This window comes from Eptatretus burgeri, chromosome 5, assembly GCF_056783735.1.
Source record: "Eptatretus burgeri isolate ZD-2024b chromosome 5, Ebu_testis_v1, whole genome shotgun sequence".
NCBI classification, from domain to species: domain Eukaryota; kingdom Metazoa; phylum Chordata; class Myxini; order Myxiniformes; family Myxinidae; genus Eptatretus; species Eptatretus burgeri.
This window is the reverse complement of record NC_140965.1, coordinates 81,722,272-81,749,771: the sequence shown is the minus strand read 5'-3', so window position 1 is coordinate 81,749,771 and position 27,500 is coordinate 81,722,272. Positions and strand designations below refer to the sequence as shown.

The 27,500-nt window shown below is 43.6% G+C and overlaps 1 protein-coding gene across 1 annotated transcript in view; it reads right to left on the bottom strand.

Annotated features, from left to right (window-relative positions):
- LOC147026823 (uncharacterized) overlaps positions 1 to 27,500 on the bottom strand; it is a 273,043-nt gene that overhangs the window by 22,788 nt on the left and 222,755 nt on the right. Inside the window, 1 exon segment of the mRNA XM_085882634.1 lies at positions 13,862 to 14,131. Coding sequence (XP_085738760.1) covers positions 13,862 to 14,131 — 270 coding nt within the window.

Here is a 27,500-nt window from a genome sequence, read left to right as displayed (position 1 = left end):
CCCGATAATTAATCGAACCGTCGAGGTCGACGATAACACCGCTCGGTTATTCTGATAGTACGGAACGGGTCGCTTAAGTGGCCCGTGTCCGAAGTCGACCTGCGGCGAGGTGCGATCGCCCGGTCTACCCTCCGCGTGGGTACTATAATTTGGCGAGCAACCCTATCCCACGCGGGGGCTGATTGGCTCGATCGCGGTGAGACCGAAAGGTCCACCCGTGACTGGTTCCCGGCGTTAGTCCGAGAGGGTCACGACTGGATTGTCCGTCCGGTGGGCGACGTGCCGCGATTCGAGTTACGTGGCCGTCGCACGCCGGCGGGCGCGAAGACCGCAACACTGGTGTCAGAAGTGGGATACAAATTCATCGCCCTCCTCGCGGCACTGGTATCGGAGAACAGGAAAACGGGCTCTCCTGTCTCCGGCTAAATTCACGGGAATCGGTCCAGGGGTGAGAGAAGCGACCCCCGATTCCCTCCAAATTACGAGCGAGCAAATTAACCCTTCACGAGAAGCAAGATGGCGTCTCAAGGCGAGCGGGAGCCGGGGGTATTAGAAATGTATATGTGTAATAATGTAGAGTCCATGGTCCAGGATGGAATCCCCGAGCAGGAAATGTTGATTGTGCAGGAACACGGACTCGCCCAACTAAACCCAGAACCTGAAATGGGTGCGGCAGCGGCCGCAGTGTATGACACCTCCCCCCCCCCTCTCCACCAAGACCCTTCCCCAACCCTTGCCGAAACGGCTCAGCTGAGTGCATCCAACATGGCCCAGCTATGCGCCATGCTGGCGGCAATGAACAAACAAATGAATGAAGTGAAAACGACGATGGATACAAATACAAATGAAATAAAAACGAAATGAAAGGCATGAACGAAAAGATGGATGCGAATACACAAAAAATGGATGAAAAGATGGATACAAATACAAATGAAGTGAAAACGACGATGGATGCGAATACACAGCAAATAAACGGAATGGAAGCAAACATGAAAGAAGAAATGAAAGAGCTGCGGGGTGAGACGCAGAACATGGGCCGATGCCTGCAGGCGGGCATGAAGGCCGTGACCAGGGAGCTGGGAATGGCGACTTCACGTGTGGGAGCAAACGAGCTGGGTGGGGGTGCAACGGCTGACAGGCCCGCGGTGGAGGCGGGTGAAAAAATAATTCGTGGAACGTGTTGGGCGAGGGTCGTGACGATGACCGAAAGGGAAAAAATAAATGGGGAGACCAAAACGTGTGAGACGAGACACGAGGTGACGACAACAGAAATAATAGTTGAGACAAGGGAGGTAAAGGGTGAAGAGTTGGCAGAGACACGGGAGATGGGAACGATAGAGGGAAGACTACACGATGAAGACGGGGTAAGTGACGCACACACACACACGGAGGTAGTGGAGGACAATGGGGGTGAGCTGGCGGACTGGGTAGAGACCCAGTGCGAGCACCTGGATGGCCTCCTCCAGGAACGAGGGGAGGGAGAATGCCCCCTTGAGGTGAGTCACGACCAGGTGAGTTCGGTCGTGCTTTGCGAGGTTGAGGGGACGAGTGCTGTGGACAGGTGCACTGAGAGCTTGGGGGGTATAGAGGCCCCGGAGACCCTTGTGGGGACACGAATCCCCAGTGTGGTTGTCCCTGTGTGTGTGGTGCAGGGTGTGAGTGCGTCCCCGTGTGTGGCAGCGACCCCGTGTGTAAGTGGTGTGGTGGCGATGGTGCCAGAGTGCGTGCTTCCCAGCACGCCGTGCGTGGGTGAGGCACCGTGTGTGAGTGAGGCCGTGTGTGTGAGTGAAACGGCCAGTATGAGTGAGGCACCACGTGTGAGTGGTGTGGTGGCGATGGTGCCGGAGTACGTGCTTCCCAGCACGCCGTGTGTGGATGAGGCACGGTGTGTGAGTGAGGCACCGCGGGTTAGTGCCCCCGCGTGTGTGGGTGAGGCACCGTGTGTGGATGAGGAACCGCGGTTGAGTGCCCCCGCGTGTGTGAGTGAGGCACGAGTGAATGGAGCACCACGTGTGAGTGGTATGGGTTGTGCAAGGGAGACCGTGTGTGTGAGAGAGCGGTATGAGAGGGAGATGTCGGTTGGCATGCGGGAGCACGCAGCCGCGTCTCCCGGTGTGAGTTTAATGGTGTGGACTGTGTGCGTCGTGACACGCAGGTGTGCGTGGGTTGAATGGAGACGGAGACGGCGACATGAGAAGAGAGAAAGCCGAGTAGCGGCTGTAGTTGTTTCGAGGACCGTGCCGGGTTCACCCAGCAGTGAGCACGCGGTTCGTGCTGTGCAACGCACGAGACCACCACGTGCTCGCTTGCGAGAGTGAAGTCCCGGTCCGGAAACGCACGCGGTGGATTTGCCGATCCCGCGGACGGACAAAGTTTAGGCAGGTAAACGGATTTGGACCGGACGGGTTCTCCACGCGATCGTGTGTTAAGCTCCAACGGGCAAAGCACATGTGTTCGCGTGGGGAACCCCTCGAGACGTGGGGCTTGTTTTTTTTTTTTTTTATGCGCACGGTGACGTCATGGCTGCACGTGGGGTTGAAATCCGGCAGGAGGGGTATCTCTGCCGGATGGTCCCGTCCAAGGAGGGACGAGGAACACGTGCAGCTGCATGACGTCACGGACAGGTGCAAAGTGCGCGAGCTCTGAGTTGCCGCGCAGGTGCTGCGCATGGAAAAAAAAAAAAAAGGAAAGGCAAGCCTCACTTTCGGGTGTACAGGATTCCTGGGCAAGGGGTGAAAGACCCCCTTACCTGGGCACAGGATGAAAACTAGTTAGGGGGAAGGGTTAGCTTAGTTAGACCGACTTCATGGGGCAGGGGTAAGTCCTCATGGAGTCCGTGGAATGGATTAGTTAGAGGGATTGCAGCGAGATTTAGGTTGGGAAATAAAATGATTTATTTGAAGACAGAGACAGACTTTGGATGTGTAGAGGGGACGTAGTTTAGCTACGCAGGTTAAAAGGGAACGTGCTACTAGTGTAAGGGACGACGTGGGAGCACGAGTTAGTTAGGGGAGGTAGTTAGAAGGATGGCAGAGTTCAGTGGTGTGTGTGTTGAAGAGTTGGTGAGTTGTGAGGTGAGTACTTGTTGAGTGAGTGAGGCCAGCGGGTCTGTGTGTGTGTGGAGTGAATGGGGAATGCATGGTGCGATGAGTGATTGGGGGGAGGAGTGACTCCCGCCCAAGGGACCCCCGGGGTCAGTGTAGATTGAGTCAGTTGGGTTAGTCAAATTGAAAAATGGAGGTCGTTTTGCTGTTGGTGGGAAAGTAGGCTCGAGACCCATTTGGAGGGGTGCAGGAGCCCTGTTGACGGGCTTGGGAGCGTGGCTGCGAAAGGTGAGTATCGCTGAGTGGGTACCCCGGGCACCAGGCTAGTCGGCCGCGGTAGGCCAAGGGCCCATGGGGGGCCGGGATAGAGTAGTGGGCACGGGTGCGCCTGCTTGGTGTGGGGGCCCGGGGCGCCATTAGCCGCGTGGGCAGTGTTGTGGGCACGGGTGACCCTCGGAAAGGGGCCCGGGAGGCCGGCCTGCCACGTGTGCGTTTCAGGGGAGGTGCCATGGGGGGCACTCCCCGGTGTTAGGGAGCTGGTAGGCTCGGAGGCAGTGTAGTGCCCGGGGTGCCATAGCGGGAGATTCGGCAGAGGGTCGTGCCTGCCAAAGGGAGCCACGTGTCCCAGCCAGGAGACCGTGTGAGGGCACGGAGAGAAAATTGGGGGGTGAGGCCCGAAATTGTGAGGACACCAACACAGGCGACGGGAATCTGGGTTGATAGAACCAATAGTTTAAGCGAGAGGCGCTTGTTGAAAGCCCCGGGGTAGTTTAACAGTTAAATGGTTAGGGTAGATTAGGAGATGTACCCCTCCGCACCATCCATCCCCTCGCTCTCGTTGTGGGCCGCTGGACCCACTTTGGGTTAGATCGCCGAACTCTGGGGAGGCCATTCTGAGGCTTCGTTGGGCCTCGACACAGGACGCTAGCTCTCCCTTATTCCCCTCCGGGAAGGGAACGTAGGGGTTGGGAGTAGGCTAGGTGACAGGATAGGTTAGCCGAACAAGGACGATAAAGGGGGTTAGGGGACGATTTATAGTGGGTAAGTAAAAATAAAAACAACAAAAAAAATAAGTTGGGGCTAAATTGGGGTTTGACAAATTAAGGGAGTGGGTATGTACAGTGACAGGCAAAGGCGATAGGTGGGAGGGAGACAGGAAGGTAGGTCCGAGCCCGCCTTCCAAGTGGCCAGCACCACCGCACTCCCTCCACCAACCTCCACTGAACGGCAAAAGCTGGCCAGCTTCATCTGCTGGCTGTGTTGCTGCAAGGCCTGTGCCGGCCCACTTCATCTGCCGGCTGGCTGTTTTTCTTCAAGGCCTGTGCCGGCCAACTTCATCGGCAGCTGTTGTTTTGCTGCGAGGCCTGTGCCGGCTGGATCATCGGCAGCTGTGTGCTGCAAGGCCTGTGCCGGCCAGTTCAGCTGCTGGCTGTTTTTCTTCGAGGCCTGTGCCGGCCAGTTTGTCTGCCGGCTGTGTTTGCCTGCAGCGGCCTTCTTCTGCGGGCTGTGTTTGCCTGCTCACCTTTGCCATGCCATGCCCACTGCCCATGTTCACAAGCCCCGTTCAATTTTTGCTTTGCCCCCCCTGTTCATTTCCATGTGCGCCAGGATCTGAAAGCAACAGTTTGCAAGCTGCAAGAACTGCCCTGTTGGCAGCTACAACACGGGCCTGCAGTGGCGGCCCGTGCACCGTGTTTGTGTTCATGCATCCATTCGTTGTGCTCATTGCGTGTGCCACTTGAGCTGGCACGGAGACTGCGTTGTGCAGCCCAAGCACCGTTGTGGTTCACTGAGTTCAGTTCAAAAAGGAAGGCCTTGGACTGCGTGTGAGCAGCCAGCCACGTTCCCTGTCACCTGCATTGTTTGAGTCAGAGACTGCATGTGGGCAGCCTGGCTCCCTGCTAACTGCTTTTCTTTTGCAGAGTTCAGTGATCCTGGGCCATGGTTTAGTGTAAAATTTGTAAGTTAAGGTTAAGATGTACTGTAAATATGAGTGCGCCCCCGGCATGTCTGTCTAGCGCCGGCAATTTTATTTAAGTCGTCCGTGTGAGTGAGTTTGTTTAGGTAGTTACGCAGCCCTCAGGTTATTTATTTTGGGGACACGAATACCATGAATGTCGCACTCAGGGATCCGTAGGTAAAATGTACTAGGGGAAAACTACACATGATGGCACACGAAAATTTGACGACTCGGGACGAGTCTGTAAAAAGGAAGGGGGTAGTGTTGTGGTTACCAGATTCGCAAACCACCATTCAGGTCCCTTAGGTGAGGTATCTCGGTAAGTGCATGTGTAGTTAGGCCCAAACCCGTTGTCTAGTGGGAATACATGTCATTTATACGTGCTGCGACTCTTCAGGATAGCCGTTTTTCTTTTACTATCTTTATTTTGGACCAACCGCCATGATCACAACCACAACATCAACCACCAACCACAACGCCGCTTCACCACAACCGCCATGACCTTTACCGTCGCAACTCGCCACCATCGCATCACCGTCATCTCGCGCCACTCATGGGCACCGATGCTGGACTCGTGTAGGGCGCACGTTGAACAGCGTGTACAAAATCACGGATTTTCTGCTTCAAGAACGGATCCAAAACGACACACGCCCACTTTTTGCCGTCCAATCGGTGAGCGAGGGGCGAATTGGCCCCGCCCCCAGGGCGATCGATATATGCAAATTTGTGGATCAAAAAGCCTTCACGCCCACTTTTTCTCGGGCCAATAGGGAGCGAGTTGAAAGGTCAAAGGGAGGGGGTCAAAGGCGAAGTTACGGGGGGATAAAAGGACGGTGTTCGTCAGTCAAAGGAGTCGTAAAAGTCGGAACGAGGAAGAAGGGAGTCAGCAGAACGGGAACGAGAAAGAGTCAGCAGAACGGAGGCGAAGGAGTCGGAACGAGGCGAAGGAGTCGGAACAGAGAGTCAAGACTTCGCGGGCGGTGGAGCTGCTCGTCGTGTGCGTTGAAGTCGGAACGGAGGGGACGAGCTGTGGAGAGGCGGCGACACCGGACGAGGGGGTGCTCGCGTCGTGCAAGGAGCTGCGCGCCCGAGGGAGGCCGGCAGCGCGACCTGGCCGAGGTGGAGACGCTCGTCGCACATAATAAAGATCCTCTATACCCCGAGCATCAGCAACCCCCTCCTGTTTCCCCCCGCGCTGAGATAGTGCGACCAAGGGGGCCCCGTTCCCACCCCCTGCCAGGCACTGTCCACGAGGCCCGCGGGTTGCGGGGCCATCGCCGCTCCGCGTCTCATCACCAGACGGGTAGGCCCGACCCGGTCTCGGCCCCAGGCCTACCTCATTCTTGGGGTATTTCTTTTCCTTGGTTTTGGGTATGTGTTGTCGGCGCCGTCTGTGAAGTAGAATTGTATAAGTGTTGCCGTGTGCTCGGTAGTCGGTATTAGCTCTGCACTGTGTTTTCACTTTTATGTTTGCTTTTTGTGTAAATGGAATTGTGTTTTTTTTTTTGTGTGCATTTGGTGGAATTGTATTTGTGTGCTTCCCGTGTGCCGAGAATAAATGTGCTTTATTGTTGAACTGTTCTCCCGCTTCGCTTCGTCTTTTCCTCCATTGAATCCCCATCTTGCTTCACGTAAAGGGTTGGTAGTGGGCTGAATACGCCCGATAATTAATCGAACCGTCGAGGTCGACGATAACACCGCTCGGTTATTCTGATAGTACGGAACGGGTCGCTTAAGTGGCCCGTGTCCGAAGTCGACCTGCGGCGAGGTGCGATCGCCCGGTCTACCCTCCGCGTGGGTACTTAGGTAGTTCGAATTTGGCGAGCAACCCTATCCCACGCGGGGGCTGATTGGCTCGATCGCGGTGAGACCGAAAGGTCCACCCGTGACTGGTTCCCGGCGTTAGTCCGAGAGGGTCACGACTGGATTGTCCGTCCGGTGGGCGACGTGCCGCGATTCGAGTTACGTGGCCGTCGCACGCCGGCGGGCGCGAAGACCGCAACAATATATATATATATATATATATATATATATATATATATATATATATATATATATATATATATATATACATATATACATATATACATATATATATACGTGTAGGCTGTGAAAGGCTATACATATACATATATATATATATATATACATATATACATATACATATATATATATATGTCATTTATTACCTAATGTAACACAAATCCATTTTATTACTTGATAATGTAAAGTTAGCCTGTTTGGATTTGTGGCACAGTGTGCAATCCCCTGCCTGTTTGACGGGTTGTTTATTTTAGCCTGGCAGAGACGGTCTGGGAATTTTGCCAGAGCGATAAGAAAACCCTTTCCCCTGCCGTGATAGTCGAAAACACTCAAGACGTATTGCTCTTTGAAACCTTGAATATTACTTGTACTTTACTCTCATTGAACCAGCTGAGGTCAGTTATGGGTCTCAGTGATCTGACCATTTCATATGTTCCCCCTCCCGCTCCTGTCTCCATGGGGATCTTTCTCTCTGCTATTAGGACTAGCCGCATTCAACTTTACTTAACTCAACATATATATATATATATATATATATATATATATATATATATATATATATATATATATATATATATATATATACATATATATATACATATATATATATATATAAATATGAGAAAGTTCAGGCTGTGACATTGTACTTCCTTCCCTCCCCCCCCCCCCTTTCCTTCCACCCTTCCTGGCTATATAGAGAGAGAATCCTTTAGCTCCGGTTAGCGAAGATCATTGCATGTCTTGCCATCAGCGTTTTCTCCTCCGCATATGTGTTATTAAAGTTTCTATTTTGATGTACCTGAACCCCGAGCGAAAACACCCAAAAGACCCAGAAGACCCAAAAGTACCCAAAGACCTGAAAGACCCAAAATAACCCAAAAGACCCCGAAGACCCAAAAGACCCTGAAGATCCAAAAGTCAGCGAGGACCCAAAAGACCCCAAAGACCCAAAAGTCCCTGAGGACACAAAAGACCCGAAGACAAAAAAAGACCCCAAAGACCCTGAAGACCCAAAAAGACATTGAAGACCTTGAACACCCCCGCAGAACCAAAAGACATCGAAGACCCAAAAGATCCCAAAGACCCAAAAGACCCCAAAGACACAAAAGACCCGAAGACCAAAAAAAAGACCCCAAAGTCCCCAAAAGACCCTGAAGACCAAAAAAGACACCCAAGACCTCGAAGACCCCCGTAGACCCAAAATATCCTGAAGATCTAAAAGACCCCAAAGACCCAAACAGACCCCGAAGACACAAAAGTGACCAAGGACCCCAAAAAACCCGAAGACATAAAAAACCCAAAACACCCCAAGACCCTTTAGACCTCTTCGACCTTCACATCATTTAGACCCTTCACACACTTCAGACAAATTAGACAGCTTAGAACCATGACCATTCGACCACTTGCACCTTTTTATCTCACAAATAAATTACAAATAAATATAATATCACCAATATTACAAATAAATTTGTGGAAAAGAAACGTTTGTATAATGATTGGTGTAAATCATGAAAACATAGCAAATCTGTGACATCAATATTTGCAATGACGTGTGGAGAGGCGAGCGTAGTAAGCCAATCCATGGTAGTTTTCAATAAAAAGAAAGAGGAGTTAGACAATTACATTGGACATATGCATGGGACAAGATTCAGTTTGTCCACAAAAGGGACCTGCTCACTTATCGCTTGTGAAGAGCTGTGAATAAAGGAATTTCTAGGTCGTATCCAGTGGGCAATTCTCCATTGGAGGTCACGAACATGCTTTGGTACAGGTTGTTTGTAATTCCATCCCCAATTTTGGCAGAAAGGAGGGGTATGTGGCAGAACTGTAGATGTGCAGACCACTTACAAGGTGCAGGGGTGGACAAGGAAGGAAAAAGTTTTAAAGAATTTTAGGTACAAGGTTTTATGGTTGTTATCAGAAAGGGAAAGAGACAGGCCGAATTTCATGGGTTCTAAACTGGCAGAACCAGATAAATGAGGAACCAATCAGCCTAGCGAGGGACACCTGATTATTAGCCAGTTAAATTGATGGATAGTAAGATTTTGTAATGATGGAGACCAAAGTCCCTAACTCTATTGGCTAACAGTTTTGCAGGTCCAGGATGAGGTTCTGCCCTCACCTTTCTGGTCCTGATTTGGTTGCAGATTGCAATTAAAATCACCACCCAATTGTGATGCACTTTTGCAGAATAATCTGCCTCATGTAAGGTCCTAATCTGGTATAAAATACTTGTCAGTCTGTGCAATTTGAAGGGGCATAAACATTTAATAAAATAAATTTAGTTTTTGTTGGAAACAAATTCCAGGCAGCTAAATGCAGCTGGAACTAGAACGGTACCCAGTGGTGTGCATTCCTCCACCAGGCTGAACAGTTTACGTTTTGTATCCCACCGATAGGCCGAATCTGCATCCAGACCTTAACCAAATTCGAATCAGTCCCATCGTTCTTGTCGCACACCAAACTTGTCTACCAAGTTTCATCCGAATCGGTCTAAAAGTACCTGAGATGATATCTTGCTCAAAAACAGACACAAACAAATGAACATTCACAAAGGAGAAGAAACCTTAAATATCCCTTTTAATGGGTTCTCAATTCGAAAAAGGAAAGTGATCTATCAAGGCATTTCCACTCAGCACTGGCTGAGGACATTGTGAAAAATATTAATATTTACCATTCCCTCAGCCCTTCCACTGGATTCAACTGATTTACGGGAAGAAAGGTCAAAATAGACAAAAGCACTTGGGTGAGAGGACAAATACTCGTACAATATTTGTACTCGTACAAGGCAACCCAGCCAAACTATTCCATCCATCCATCCATTGGGACCATTCTCTGTGCAGAGCGTTGGTGCCGCCGAAGCAGTCTCCTTGGCTATTGGGAACAATCCTGGACGGGTCGCCACTCCGACACAGGATACCAGCATGCTGGCACTCATTTTGCCGACCTCGGAAGGATGACAGGCAGAGTCAACCCCACCTGGTGTTAATTCAACAGCTGAGCGGGATTTGAACTCAGGACCTTTTGGATCCCAAGCCGCTGCCCTAACCACTGCGCCAACACCAGGCATGCCAAACTATTGAAAAGTGAATAAAAAATTCCTGAATTCAAACTAAGCGGAACATGAAGTACAGAGATGCCAACTTTTGGAAATCAGAATTAGGGAGGATTTGCAGCCGACACCAAATAATGTGCGCGAAGCGCACATCTCGAGCGCGGAGCGCTCGACCCTTGCGGCGGGGTCCAGGGCCCGCCTTAGGGCCCTGGAAGCTCTGGGGTTCTAGACGCTCTCTAGTGCCCTCTGAGCCCTATTTTGGAGCATTTAACATGTTAAGAATTCCCACTTTTTGAACAAAAAAAGGGGAAAATTGTGCACTTTTTAATGTTACATGTATGTTAATATTAGTAAGTTAGTGGACAATCAAAGATTAACAAAAAGCACAAAAGAAGCAATATTTTTCTTACCTTACTGGCTGGTACTACTGCTGCTTGCTTTTTCCATGGCAGCTTTGCTGAGTGACAGCTGTGTGGCTCTTTTAGCCCTTCTGATTATGTCTTTGCTGTATTCTCTCTGGTAGCAAGGGGTGCTATGAGCTAGTTTTTCAATTAAGAGAGCTTCCAGGGTTTTGACACTCAAATTGGGACGAAATTCAGTATGATTCTTCCGTACAAGACTGAGTGCCCGCTCACATGATGCGTTCGAATGAGGAATGACCAAGATACCCTTCATCACTTTGCTCAAATTAGGATACTTCTTGGCACCAGTGCAGGGATCTGCGAGCTGTGAAATCCGATGCCACTGCTCATCCACTCTCACTGTCTCAGTAGCAATTGTAGCTATGGAGGCGTCTGCCTGGTAGTGAGCGAATTCACTGAATTTACATCCACTGAACAGACAGGGGAATTTCTTGATGAAAAACTCAACACAGTCAAACCCCACTTCTTGGTGTAGCTTAACATCCAGCACCTGAGCATGCTTGGCTAATTCATCATCTAGCGGCCAGGTTTTGAAGATGTAATTGCAGGCTTTCACATAATATGAGCGAACTGCACTGAAGAAACCTTGGATGTCTGACTCACTCAGAGTGAAGGTGGATTTCTTGAGACTCCTTTGTTCCCTTATATACAGTTTGGCATCGTTCCCAATCATGAGGTCCTCATCATTCTTCTGATGATTTCTGTCAGAGAAGGGTACATTTACCAGAGCAACCGATGACACCGATGGTTTCAAAAACCGTACGAAGATATCTTTCAGAAGACCATTCAATTCTCCGTGCAGGAGATGAATACAGGGTTCGTCTCTTTGGAGCAGAAGATTCCCCTTCTCAAAAAGCTTGTTAGCATATCGAAGGAAGAAACAATAGAGTTTTGTTTGTGGAGACAAGAACATCCTGTTGACACGTTTTTCTCTAGATTCCTGCACAGTGTTTGAGGAAGATGCGCTTTTAGTTGTAGAACTCGTAGTACACTTAGCCGCAGGGCGATCACACTTGCGTTTACTGCCAGCAGAAGAGGTCAGACTCGTAGTACCAGATCCAATTTTGCGTTTGAGGAGAGAGCTTGAGGTAGGTGCAGCCAAGGAAGAAGACCTCTGATTCGAAGGTTTTGCTGAGCTTCTATCAAGTGATTTGGCAAAAGCAGAACTTAACTTGGGTCCTTCTTTGCCTGTAGATGGGACTATCACAGTCTTTCTCGACTCTGAAGGGATCTGCTTTGTAGATGAACGTGATGAAGGGCCGGTGATGCTACCTGCTCTCAGCATTGGTTTTGGTGCTGTCCCTGCTGTCTTCTTCGCAGCAGATACTGCAGTGGTAGTGGTGAATGCTGCTCCACTAGTGCTTGATCCTGCAGTGCCAGTACTGGCAGTAGATACAGTGCCGTCCTTCTTGCTCGTTGTTAGAGTCTTGGCTACAGTTGGTTGCATTTTTCTTCGTACTTCTTCTTTGAAGAAGAGGCGAAGTGGCTCCCACTGTTCAATCAGCCTGTCTAGGCACTGACCAAGGGACAGCCACCTTGTTGCGACATGCTTCAGAATCTTGTGTGTCGGGGCATCACAGAGTTCTTGCAGTGCTTTCACTCCTTTGACGCGTTTACTACTTTTGTCCAAGTAGTAGTAAATATCGATGAGAAAGTCATCTAATTCAATGGGTAAGGCCTGAGCCTCCTTCTTGGCCGTATTGTGCATCATATGGCAAGGGCATCCCATGATGTAGCACTCTGGATTTTGTTTGTGGATATAAGCAGCGACTCCTTTGTGCTTGCCCACCATGACAGAGGCATTAACAGCACAAAAGGAAACACAATTTCCCCACGGAATTTTCCTGTCACTGAACTCATGATCAAGCAGTTTGAAAATGTTTTCTCCAGTGGAATCTTGTTTGCACGCAGGCAAACTTAGCAAACCTTGCTTCACAATCCCAGCACTGTTGTCATAGTACGAAATCAGGACAGGATATAGCTGGGCCTCACCACTGTCATTGCTACCGTCTGTAGCTAGGCTAAATGGAGCTAGTCTAGCAATATCGGCAATAGATGAAGCAGTAACATTTGACAACTCACCAATTATTGCTGAAGTTTTTGTTCTTGCACATCCATACTTTGAAGCAACTTTTGAATCTGGAAACATCTTTTGAAATAGAGGTCCAGCATGATCTGAGACTGATATGGGCAAGTTATGTTCCACAATAAATCCACTAAAGAGAAGTTCCGCTCGGGTAACATCCTCTTCCTCGCTTGTCCCTTGTTTGGTGAAATAATTCAGAAGTGTACCGGTACTCGTGCTCGAAGATCTCTCCTTTGCAATGTCTGTGTGCCGTTTGCTTCCAACGTGCTTCCGAATATCATCGCGACCTCCGTGCTCAACTGAAATATCAACGCTGCATACTGTACAATACGCATGATGAATTCCTCTTTCAGACTTTCGAATACACGGGTATTGGAGACTGTATTCGGTCTTGTACTTCTGAGACCATTTATTGGTCTTCGTAAGCTTCTTTTCTGCCATTTCGTAATCAACATCGAGGGCTTGAAGCATCGGTAACTTCGAAGTCGATGTTCCACAGCTGCAGCGCGACTCGTAGAACTCTAGCGGCTGTTAAACACCGCACGGTGGTCGCGACCGCCAGGCTGGTACGGGGCCCAGCTGCATGCAGTGAGCGTATCGCATGCATATACACTGTGCATACATACCGCATGCACTGTATTGCACACATACCGCATGCACTAAATCTCAGTGCATGATCGCATAAGCGAGATCCAGACCCAATGTTTCGCTGCTCCTCATTTGAATTTACAATTTTTTACGTACAATTTGGTAGCAGCGAACGTTATGGAGTTACCACATGCTATACGTAGCAGACGATGCTTTTCATTCAATTCTCATACTAGTACATTCTGATTAGTGAACAGTGCAAAAATATCAAAATTTCGGGAGGATAAGGATAGTGATCGTAAGGGCGGGAGTTTGGGTGAATTTTCGGAAGCCTCCCGATGAAATCGGGAGGGTTGGCATCTGTGGAAGTATACTCAATCACTTTGCACCCCCAGCTCACAACAAATTAACCTACAAGGAAAAGTGAGACATTTCAAGCAGAAAAGGTTCAAAACATACTTATTATTATGGATAATGCCAGGATGGACCGACAAATGACACAAACAAACTCTCCAAAAACAATGTGCAAGAAGTTAAAAACATTATCTTCACGGCACATTCATCCCATCCATCTGAAATAAATTCTCTACCATCTCTACGATTCCCTTTAAAATAACCATTTAGTTCAATATACAATTATTAAGAGTGAACTTAACAACTTGCCTTGTGCATGCAGGGTTCTTGTTGCTGATGTGATGGTTTTCCCACCATATTCCACATCACAGTAACATGATGCTCCGTTGTGTGAGGCAGAGGCTGTGAATACAAGGCTCACAGTTGTTTGTTCTTCATGAAATCCTTCAACCTTTTTTGTCCCAATTCTCGAACATCGTGCAGAGAGAGAGAGGTTAAAAGGGTCCTGGACGGTACAAGAGAAGGAAACGTTTTTACCAACCAACGGGTCCACTGGTTCGAACTGGGAAGTTGGAGGATCTGGGCAAGGAGAGAAGAAGTATATTTTACTCAAAGAGAAAGTCGTTTGAGTGTAGTTTTAGTGTCGAATGAGTGTGGTTTGAGTGTATCATGTGTGTGAAGTTTTGTGTTTGTGCACCAGGGTGTGGTTTGTGTGTCTGTGCCTTGTGTTTGTGATGCGAGAATGAAGATGGTGTTCACAGTTAAGTTAATGCTCCATAACAAATTAAAGATATTTCAGCTTTCAGTGAAAACCTGAACATATCTTGGTATGTTAACTGCTCAGGCTTATCAAAGAGAAAGGAGTTTGAGTGTAGTTTGAGGATAAACTGGGTGTAAATGGTTGAGTTAATGCTCCATAATAAATGTTAAGTTGTTTGGGTGAAAACATCGTACTGCAGTCTCAATGTTTATGAATTATTTGTGGTTTCAGTGTTTCCCTCTTTTCTCAAGCATTACCATCTCCAGAATCATTATAGTTTGAAATAAAGATGCTGTTGGAACATTTTGGCCCAAAATTGCACATTATGCCTGTAACATAATATGACATGTGAAGGGTGTCATGTCATGCGTAGCTCTGTCGCCTTTATTCCCATGGCCAGAAGTGGAATTGTGTCATCACGTATGGTACTTGTTGCAAGTCTCCAAAACAAAATGAAGATGTGATTTCACAATATCACTGAGTACATGAATATTTGAAAAACAATCTGACTATTGGGTTGTTTACTTTACTTAAACTTCACATTTCATTCATTAATAATAACAGGCACTTTAACAATTGATAAATCTCAATCTGAAAGTTTCACAATCCAGGTGTTTAGTAAATGTGCACAGATCAAGAAATGTTCATATTTTTTCTTAATCCATTAATATCATTCAACGAACTCACTAAAACAACTTCCAACCCAAAATACTGTTTTACTCATTTTGCAAGCTTATCACCTTTTTATTTTTGCTTTAAACTTCCAAGAAAGCCAATTTCAAAGAAATTCTGTCCGCTGAACGATCCAAGGCTGAGGAGGAATATTTACAAACTCAACTGCTTTGGTTCCCTGCTGATACATCCACTTCTGATGCTGTACTCAGCTGGGATTGACACTCATGGGTCTGCGTTTCAGTAGCTTCCCTCTGGACTAGTAGGGACCGCTGCTGGTGGACCTAGTTTAGTTAATTTATCGGCTTTGTAGTTGCCTCTGGTTTGGTAGGGGACCTCAGTATGGTGGGTGACCCAGGTTTGGTAGTTGGCCTAAGATTGGTCTTTGCAGCAAGTTGATGGTACTTGCTATTAACAGGGTAAGTGGCTAGCCACAGGTGTCTATGGTTTCTCCTGTACCTTTTGCCATAATGATCAACAATGTATGACCATGGTGACCGATGTTCGATGACAGATGCAGGTAGCCATTTAGATCCAAGTAGCGGTGACATTCTCACTGGATCCCCTGGCTTCAGCACAGGTAGATGCAGACCAGCTTTCCTGGTGCAATAATAGATCTGCTTCTCTTTCTGCTCATTGAAACTTTGCCTGACATTTGCAGTCATATTGCTTGGCAGTAGACAGCTTGTTGCATGGTTGCCATCCCATCAGCAATTGAGCTGGAGATAGGTTACAGCTGATGAGGGTTGTTGTTCTGTTGTCTACCAGGGCTGAGTGATTGTCTATAGATGCATTTTCTTCACAGACATTTCACTGTTTGTACTGCTCTTTCTGTATCACCGATTGACTGTTGGTGATGGGGTGAAGATGTGTGGTGGCCAATTTTGTAGCTGTGGTAATGGGGTCAAGATGTGTGGTGGTCGTTTTGTAGTCCCTGCAGAAAGTAGGAAATTTTGTTGATGCATATTGGGGTCCGTTTTCAGTATGTGGAACCGATGGTATGCCATGATGACTAAAGTGAGACATCATGACATCTAGTGTTGTGGGGCCGGGTCTCGGAGGCAAGCACGACCACTAGGGGTAGCAGTAGAGTCGGCTCCACCGAACACACCAGAATTTAGGTCGTGACCCTCGGATAAGTCCGAAAGGCACGGGCCCCTTACAGGACCATGAATCGCCAATAATTCGACTGCGTAGGGTAGGGTTAATTGCCAACTTCAATATACCTACGTAAGTACCCACGCGGCAAAGCTTACAGGGGAATTCACACCCTCGACAGGCCTCGAGCGGAACGAGCCGTTACCGTGCTCGAACCGTGTGTAACCTGAGCAGATGGTTACCGAGGCCTGTTGGTCCAAATGAACAATATACTGCTTCGCTATTTCTCAACACGCACCATGCTAAGCAAATTAAAGAAACACAGAAACGAGCTGGAACATTTAACAAAAGGGATATTTATTTATAACAATAATCAGGGAGGGGAACACAGAGCAGAGTTATCAAGAATAAAGAAAGGTATCAAATGTACAAGCAATTACTTAAACAATACTACTTAGAGACAGAGCCCACGGACACACACACGCACACATAAATACCCCAGAAAGAGATGGACCTCGAGGTCTTTATTGCCCTTTCAGCTCTGAAGGGAAGACGAGCTGAGGGAAGAGAACGTGCTGGCTACCTTGCCGCGTTCGCACGGCTGTACCACCACACCTTCCCAGAGCACCAGTCACCAAAGAATGGACCAGGGCAGCCGAACCCAGAGGAGGCGAGATGAGGTGAACTCCCGTGATGAGATGGTCAACCGCTTGTTGTAATGAGCCAGACGAGACGCCTCGGATGCGCAGGATGCAGTCAGCCGCAGACCCAGACAGAAGCGCGCTCGAGCAGACGGGACCCACTCATCAATCCTTTTTCCGTCGCTTTTTGGGGTGCGGTCCGCTCCCCCGTCATATGCTCTCATTGGGTGGACGGCGTGTCGCGACTCCGCCTTCTTGAAAAGAACTGCCCCGGCTCTGGTCCGCACATCGCCCATTGGGCGGAAAATGAAGCATACCCTTATTTGGCACGCAGCCAGAGCGAAACACTTCGTGACCATATTTGGTGTGAAATCCACACCGCCTGGAATGTGGCAGATGCTGTGCAGTTTGCCGAAGCCATAACTTGGGAACATTCCGCACACGCCCGCATGCTGGCAAGTGGGTGAAGAGCGCGGACAATGCGGCGAGCAGAGTGTTGTTGTTGGTGATGTAAAAATCCTAACTATAAAATAATTCACAGCGCACGTACAATTAATCACCCATTAAACATAGAACGGGACCCTACCTAGAAACACATACTTACCAACATAACTGATCTATTAGGACCTGAATGTTGAGTGCTCATGGCTGCCAGATTCGTAACACTATCACAGCAGCATAGCTGAGGGTGCTCAACTCATCAACTTTGATGAATTTTGAGTAACAGGCCACAATTATAATGAACTGCTCCCCTCTAAACTCTGACCCCAATTTTAACTTTAGTGTTCTCTGATTAATCTCCCATTGTAGCCATTTTAAGTATAGGCTATATTTATCATAAGCCTAATTATGATTACAAGATGTGGTAAGTATAACATGGCTATGGGTTGGTAGGCTTATTGGTGGCAAGGGGAGGTGGTTTTCATGGGGGTCTTAATATCATTTTGCATTTTTCTCATTGAAGCCCATTTTAATTAATGATGCTGGTAGCACTGGTTTTCCTAATGTGACATGGTTCTGGTACCAATTAACTGTTTTAGGAATGACACAAATGTATTACTTATTATTAATATTATTTAAAAAAAATAATATTTCTCGGATACTGTTGTTCCATAAAAAAATCATGTGTTATTTGAATTTTCGTTACCAGTATACGTTTAACAGTTTTTGTATTTTTCTTTCACAGATTTGTGGCAAAATGTCTGTCAAAAAACGGAAGTGGAATGATTCATATGTTGGTTTTGGCTTCACCGGCATGACAGAACGAGATGGAACTGAAAGACCCTAATGCATGATTTGCAATTTGGTAATGAGCAATGAAAATTTGAAGCCATCAGGACGGAGAGAACATCTCCAAAGCAAGCGCAGTAATCATGTTGGCACATTGATTGATGCTTTTAAGTTGAAAATAGTTCGTTATGATCAGAAAGCAACTCTTTCATCATATGGGTTTGCTGCTCCTGGGAAACCTCTTCTGGAAGCCTTCTACAAAGTTTCATACATGATTGCCAAAGAAAAGAAGCCCCACACTATTGGAGAGACCCTAGTGAAGCCTTGTGCACTGGAGATGGCTAAAATCGTGCTGGGAGAGGATACTGTGAAGCAATTGAGTCAGGTGCCCTTGTCCAACGATACTGTACGCCAGAGAATTAAAGACATGAGTCAGGACATAACAACCCAAGTTGTCAGCGAGATTAAACAGAGTCCTGCAAAAATCAGCATGCAGGTCGATGAATCAACTAACGTTTCAAACCACAGTCAATTGCTTGTATTTGTATGTTATGCACATGAAAGGAACATCAAGGAAGAGTTTTTATTTTGTGAACGACTCAAAACAACAACTGAAGCAGTTGATGTATTCAAGCTGATCCAATCGTTCTTGGATTGCCATGAGTTAGGATGGGATTTGATTGGGTCTATTTTTATGGATGGAGCTCCTGCCATGATTGGGAAAAAATCTGGATTTGTTGCTATGTTCAAGGAGAAAGCTCCACATGTGCTCACCACACACTGTGTTCTACATCACCAAGCTTTGGCATCCAAAACATTGCCAAAGAAACTTAAAGAAGTGATGGGAATAGTTGTGCAAACAGTCAACTTTATTCGTGGACGTGCATTGAATCATCGGCTATTTCAAAAATTCTGTGATGAGATTGGAGCGGAACATAGTGTATTATTGTACCACACAGAAGTACGTTGGCCGAGTCGTGGCCGTGTTTTCAAACGTGTAGTGGAAATTCGGGATGAAATTTTCGAATTCCTCACGCATCAACAATCCCCCCTAGCAAATCATTTTGAAGATGAACATTTTATTGTTAGCCTGGGATATTTGGCTAATATTTTGTCTCCTCAATGAATTGAACATGTCAATGCAAGGAAGGGATGTGGACATTATTCAAGCCAGGGGAAAAGTTGTCGCATTTACAAGAAAATGACCTATTTGGAGTCACTATGTTGAAAGCGGAAACCTGGCAAACTTTCCAATCCTTGACAATATTCTTATTGGAGATGGTAAATCATTGCCTGTAGAAATACCTCAAGAAGTCAAGAACCATGTGGAAGTCCTATGTACAAATTTTGAAGATTACTTCTCAAATATTGATGATCTTAGCATCGAATCTGTTTGGATCCAAAACCCTTTCTCGTTTGATATATCGAGATTGAGTGACAACGATTGAGTAAAGGATGATTTCATTGACTTCCAAGAAGACCCAAGAAAGAAAGCTGATTTTGAAAGGACTGGGATGGATGTCAAGCAGCTTTGGTGTGAGGAAATCGCAGCTTCCCCAAACTTGGCTATGAGGGCAATGAATGTTTTGGTTTCCTTCACAACTATGTACCTTTGTGAAACAGGATTCTCTGCATTATTAAATCTGAAATCAAAGTGGAGATATCGACTTGATGTATCAGATGACATGCGAGTAGCATTGTCAGTAACTGTACCCCGGTTCCATATTTTGATTGCACAAAAACAACATCAAATATCTCACCAGATTAGTAAGAGTGTGTGTTATGTAGTTGAGATATTGAAAAACTTGCACATTCAAGTTTGTTTTCTTCTTTTGTGCAATAAAACTCAACTATAAGAAGTAAAGTTGCTGATTTATAATCTGAAATAGGTGAAGCAAAGTTATATTGTAAAATACTTGTAGCTGTTTGTATATTTGTAATTTCTCGGTTATTTTTTAAAAATATAAATGATAAATGCTTATGATTGCCTTTCATGTTCTATTCCAAGCTATCCATATCTAAAATAAATTCAAGCTATTGACATCTTTGGAATTCATACTATCAACTAATAGGACTGGAGATGATGATTTTGACAGTCAAGCGAAGGGGGTATGGGACCATGTTGAGCAATCCATTGGGGGTCTGGAATCATCAAAAGGTTAAGAACCCCTGCTTTGGAGCATGTTTTATACTTTTTATAGCACCCGCAACGTTTCCCATGGCAGAAGCAGTTGAGCCTATTAGGTCTATATATTTAAGAATTGCTAAACCTATTCTCATTAGAGTATCAATTGTCCTATCTCCTATATTTGTAAATTGTTCTCCAATACCCCATTGTCTCTTAGGTTTATAGTATCCTCTACCAAGATACATACCTTCACCTTTATAGTATGGCAAAAGGAACATCCCATCCCCATCTTTATTAATTATTTTATATTTTCCCAACTCGTGTTTCCTCACAAAGCAATGTATTTATTTGTTGGAAAACTTCACGTCGATGAATTCTGATGGAAATAATTTTTCCATTGAAGGAAATCATATGATTATCTTGATCGGTTATTCTAAAATTTACTCTGTATATGGTTTTCCTGACACAGGAAGATGTACAAGATTTTTCGGTTCCATGTTGAATTTTTACCAAATGGGGTTGAGTATGCGCTAAATGAAAATGTCGTATTTGTTCTTATTCCATCATTATAAGCACCATCAATCAAATCACAGTGAAATAATACCAAATTTATACCTGAGGATATTTGAATAACATAATCACTGTAAAATGTTCCATAAGTTTTCATATTTTTTGAGGAGAAACCCAATAACTCTCTAAAGCATAAATGAATGATCAATTGTGAAATCCACTTTGTAATTATTTTTAAGTGTCATAGTTGATTTTTAAGTATGTTTTTGAACATCTATAACAATATTTTTTGGTTCATCAACTTGTTTCATGAGCAATTTCGGAAGAGATTTGGGAAATCTCGTATGCTCTGGGTAAAACTGTTATAGTTTTGTATCTGCTTCCTGGGTAATAACTAAACTTATCATTTTTCTCTGTGATATTAAACAAGGTATTATAAGTTTCCATGGACAATAAAGATGCTTCATATTCTATTGTGGGATCAAGTTGTGGTGGGTATGGGAATGAAGCCATATGATCACTTGTCATGAAATTAAAACTAAGGATTGTGCTTCTCATCTTATTTAATATAGGTTAAAATGTATTTGCATTGACATTTATTAATTATTTTCATCTTCATTCTCCTCCTCTTCTTCTTCTTTCGGCTGCTCCCGTTAGGGGTCGCCACAGCGGATCATCCGGATGATCCGCATCGTGATGTGGCACATGTTTTACGCCGGATGCCCTTCCTGACGCAACCCTGGTCACCTCTTACAACACAGGGATATGGTACACCTATTTTAACCGGGGTATACACCGGCCCAGTATACTGGTACTCATTTCGCCGACCTCGGAAGGATGACAGGCTGAGTCAACCCCCTGGTGTATTAATTCAGTGGCCCAACGGGGCTTGAACTCAGGAACTTTTGGATCCCAAGCCGCTGCCCTAACCACTGCGCCAACACCAGGCTTTATTTTCATCTTCATTATCTGGTCTGAAATGGCTGATGCTTCATTGAAACAATTGTTGTTTCCAGCCTTCATATTTATAAATAGCAATAACAATCTATTCACTAATTTTGATGGGTCATTTGGAAGAAAGCCAACATGTTGCAAAGATATACCTGAACCAAGCTTACTTAAAGCATATATATATAATATGTTTCTCCTCATTGTTCTTACTTTCATCACAACAGAAACTCCATAATCAAGTGAGTCTAGTGAATCAATATTTACTCTATCATCCTCATTTTCTGTATTCAATCGTTCATCAAAATAACTTGAACCTTGGAGACCATCTTTTGTTGGAAGAAATATTAATCTGGGAGTTAGTTTGACGCTTGGTCGAGCAGAACTCAAGAACATCAATTTATCATTAAATATCAATATCTTTGCAGTAACTAGATAGAACTGTGCTGATTCTTCTGTTGGTATGAAACCAGCTGTTGTTTTTTGAATCTGTTGCATATTCATTGTTCTGAATAGCCTTCACAACATAATCAGGAGGTCGATTTACCTTTCTCAGCTCTTGTTAATCCATCATGATATTCTCATTCTCCTATATCTCCGAGTTCTTACTCTGTCGTTTGACTAAAATCTTTTAGCATTTGAATTTTTTTAGGAGTATATTCAATTGTTGCAGGAACAGGAGCTTCGATCATTTTTGTTGAGGAGTTTTTAAAGGCTGTTAAAAAAAATTCCTCTCGTTTCCGTTCATACGCTTCTTCATCCGTTAGTTTTTGTCTCAGTTTCATCTTATGTCTTCCTGTTGCTTTACAACTTTTGAAACTAACTTCTGATGTTCCTTAAACCTTCGAGCTCTTTCATTTGCTTCCATTTTCTGCATTTATTTATTGAAAAATATCCTTTCGTATCTCATCTTGTTTGACCACAATATATTTATATTTTCCAGTTGTGTGTTTAATATTATCCTCATTCCCTTTTACTACATAATGTTGAACAATTGTCTCTCCAAAAATTATTTGTGTCTATTGAACTCAGCTTGAATAAAATAAAAGTATTAGCAATATTTATTATCAAGGGATGAGGGAGATGAAAGTATGATTGACTAAGATAAATACAAAGAAGAATGTCTCCCTCTGGTGTAGTAGCTATCCATAACAGTTTGATTTCTCTCATTTACACAATCAAATATAAGGTTATTTTTTGATTTATCCAAATCTTGGGGTAAAGGTATATCATCCGTATTATCACAAAGATTTCAAGATACTGAAATAGTGATTTTCTTTTTACATTTTTGAGTATAACAAAATAGTTGTATTATATCTTCAATGTTATAATAATTTGGTTTGTTTTGAAGTTTAAATAAACCAATAATGTCTTCTTTTTGAAGTCCCGCATTAAAACCTTGTGAGAGCAATTGATACTCAGGTTGAAAACTTGACTTTGTGAAAATTATTAACTTCTCAAAACCCCAAAAGGTTGGAGTAATGAGCATCTTAAAGAGTAAATAAGTTTTTCCACATCCGCTTGAACCAACTATTAGACACCTTAATGAATTTGGTATATTTTTGTGGTTGTTAAATTTTATCTTACTTTCCCAGACAGGTAAAAAAATCGGGGCGCGGTAATGTGGTCAGAGGAAATTTGGTCACGGGAAACTTGGTCAAGGTAAAACGGTCACAAGGTAATTTGGTCACGGTAAAACGGTCACAAGGTAATTGGGTCACAGTAATTTGGTCACGAGGTAATTTGGTCAAGGTAATTCGGTCACAAGGTAATTTGGTCACGGTATTATTATTCACTGCATTTAAGGCCAGTAAGGCCCAAGAGCAGTAATAAACAAGGCCCAAGAGCAGCAATAAACATTTTCATTTCATGGCTGGCGAATCTTGTTGGCATAATGACGTATTGACCAAGTTTACTGACTACTATAATGGAATCGATTCTGTCTCTCTCAACTTTTATATTCCGATTCCATTATAGTAGTCAGTAAACTTGGTCAATACGTCATTATGCCAACAAGATTCGCCGGCCATGAAATGAAAATGTTTATTACTGCTCTTGGGCCTTGTTTATTACTGCTCTTGGGCCTTACTGGCTTAAATGCAGTGAATAATAAATAATAATAATAATAATAATAATAATAATAATAATAATACCGTGACGAAATTACCTTGTGACCGAATTACTGTGACCGAATTACCATGACCAAATTACCTCGTGACCGAATTACTATGACCAAATTACCTTGTGACCGTTTTACCGTGACCAAATTACCTTGTGACCGTTTTACCGTGACCAGGTTTCCCTTGACCAAATGATCAAAAAATCCCGAAGAGTACTTGAATGAATCGGGAATTGATTTATTTATAATTTTTTTGTTTCCCAATTTGAACGAAACTTGATACTGCACACCGCAGGAGAATGATGAGTCAGATGGCCCTAAAATTTTTGCTCTATCGTGTACCATTTTGGCTGTATTCCGGGAACATACATATATGCATACAAGAGGAGAGTTTTAGTAATATATAGATAGATGTATGTATATGTATATATATATATATATATATATATATATATATATAATCTGTGGAACATCAATCTAATTTTATCAATCTCTTCTATTGCTCGGAAAGGTGTATTATCACCCTCATACTTTATATTCATTTCTCTCATCAATCTTGTAAAGCAATCCATTTGGGGTGAAATTTTGAAATACATATGATCCTTTATATATTTTTTGAGGTGAATAATGAGAATATAATCACAGAATATACACTTTTTATAAGCTTCTAACTCTGTGTTTAATCCCATCTGTGCTGGGCCGTCTTCAGGCATGGGCACACTGGGCAGTTGCCCAGGGGCCCCACGATTCTAGGGGGCCCATGCTGACATAATGTTCATGAGAGATCTCTTGGCAGAGTGGATAATTACTCAACCTCTCGCTGGAAAGGCCTGGGATTCAAATCCCTTTTCAAATTATATTTATAAAATAAATAATTTGTGCATAACTATCTGACAAATGTTATTTCTTATGATGTTTTGTTTGTTTAAATATTATTCAAAAGTTTGTGTTGATTAATTCTCACTTTACAGCATGTTTTTTTTATGTTTAAACACTGATTTTGTTGAAAGTACCAATAAATCTATAGGCTTAATTTTATTGACCGTTTACATTTTTATTCCCGTGGGTGGGTGTGTAGGGGCGCCAGTGCATTGCTTAGCCCAGGGCCTACAATGCTGTTAAGACGGCCCTGCATCTGTGAGCACATTGGCTAACTCACAAATAGATTTGACTCAGCAGTCTCCTTCGAGTTCCTCAAAACATAAAGTTTCAGGATCTTGTATATCACTTGGATTTAGCATGTTGTTAATTTATATAGTATGTTTTCTTTTAAAATAATTTCATCCTCTAATAAATCATATTTTCAAATCAGCATATTTATATGCTTCACCATCTTCATCATCATTATTTATATCATCAGGGTATTTACTATTTTCAGCATCTTCATCATCTATAAAACTACTTTCAGAACTAACATTTGAACATAAGCCGTCAGTATCATAGCTGTCTTCTGGACCAAGTTCCTCACCAGCAAATTAATTCTCTTTCTATCAGGTGCAGCCTGTGGCTGCTGGTTGCATCATTGGTTGGGACGCGGCTATGCCGCTTTGCAGTGTCCCCCTTACCAGTACACTGGTGCTCATTTTGCCGACCTTGGAAGGATGACAGGCTGAGTCAACCTCCTGGTGTATTTTAATTCAGTGGCCAACGGGGCTTGAACTCAGGACCCTAGGATCCCAAGCCGCCACTCTAACCACTAAGACAACACCAGGCTCGCAAATTCATTAAAATCTAGACATGTAATGGCTCATTTACTAAGGAAAAAAACTTGTATTATAAATTCTGTATTCACACTTGTATCCATTTGGTAAAGTATTAATTCTATTCTGCAATAATATATATATATATATATATATATATATATATATATATATATATATATATATATATATATATATATATATATATATATATATATATATATATCTTATCATCGAATGCTCCCAATGCTTTCTTATTTGTTTGTTCTGAATATATCTGATGCTTATAACATCTAATACTATACTATTCATCTTCCAATACTCTTTCTTTAAAACTAAACAATCATAATAATGCTTGAAATTTAGTGTCTGATTATTCCTCTTTATCCCTTTCAACTTTTTATCACTTTTAGAACCACTATACTTTCAAGCATAAGACTTTGCTCTTAATCCTAAAAATTCACTCATTATCAGCCCCCCAAGCTCATCTTTAAATTTTCCAACAAATTTTTGATTTTTAGTCGAAAATTGTCGATTATCTTTTTCATAGTTGCCTGTGTCATAAATGTTTAGGTTTTCCATCATATCCTCATAAACACCTTCTGTCTTGATATCCAATATAAAACTGTCTGTATTCATGTAAAGTAGATTCACTCTTTCATCATAGTTATTAAGCTGTTGCAGAAAGAGTCATACACAACTTGGACAAGTCAAAAACTGATGCTCCTACATAAATAGGTTTTATCCATCACAATGCTTTCCTTCTCCATATGAATAGCACAAAAGTTCTCAGAGAATGTCTCTACTCATTTAAAGTTGGGTGTATTAATTAATTTAGATGCTCATTTCCAAGAGGTAGTAAGTCTTGTGTTTTGTGTGTTTCTTACATTTTCCATCGTTTTTCCAAATACAGCATTATTCATTAATTTATGGAAGTCTTTCTCAAAGTTGGTCGAAGCAACTGTTCCATCTGAGTTTTGAAGTCGATTTTTTTTTGACCAATGGCTTTGATTAAACTTTAGAATTCTGTGAATTTTCTTTATTCTCAATCCAGCTGACATATTGCTTCAGGTTTCTTTGGTGTCATACATAATTGTCTTTATCATATAATGCAGTTAAAAGCTTTTCTGTTGGTATACATGTTCGAGAAGAACAAATAAGAAATGATTGTTGATAATCACTGAGCCGGTTTTCTTGTTTTTTCTTTATCAGGAGCATATGGTAAACCTTTGTGAGCACTGTGGAATTCTTCAGGATATTTCAAATCCACTTCAAAGTAATATCCAACTTTAATCCTTAATCCAATTCTTTCTAGGTAGAGATATTGATATTTTTAAATATTCATTCATAATTCTTCTCCTGTACCCATTTGAAGCCTCCATATGGTAGAGCTTGAGACCATCATCCATTGAGATTGTTGGCATCATAATACACCAAATCAGAACTTTCTTTTGAAGCATCATAATCAGAGAGATAGTTATCGTTTGCTTCAGCATATCTTTTTGAACAGACTTGTGATATTCCACCTCTTTTAGATTTCTCTATCGTCAACAGCATATCTACATCAGAAATTAAATAGAGGTTGTTTAGTCATCTTTAGCATAGCACTCCAAACTAGACTCGGAGCTGGATTAATAATGAACAGGGTCCAATTCATGCAAATTCATATTCTGACAGATATTTCTGAATGCTTCAAATACATCGGCTAATAACAAAACATCAGTCTTCGGATACAAGTCATGATATTCACCGAGATATTTTTACGTCAAAATTTTCCCAGATATTTTGTGCATGATGATAGTCTTCATCACAAAGATGAGATATATTCAGCTCATTGTAGAAGCTTTCTTTTGAAGGGAGTTGTGTTTCCTCAGATCTTCCAAAGTTCTTCATATATTCATATCGGTAAACATCCTTTCGTGATAAGAGCTCAACTGTGTTGGCTTCAGCTGACACTCGGTTTGTTTCCTCTTCAGTTCGGAAATGATTTTGGAGATTTGGATATGCTTATTATTTACAAGTTGATGCTAATGTGGATAAATTATTTAGCATAAATTTGCATGAATCTAGAAATCTAATATTGGTTTTGTGAGTTGTTGGGATTGATTTTGAAAATAAGATGTACTTCTGGTCTGTGGTAGG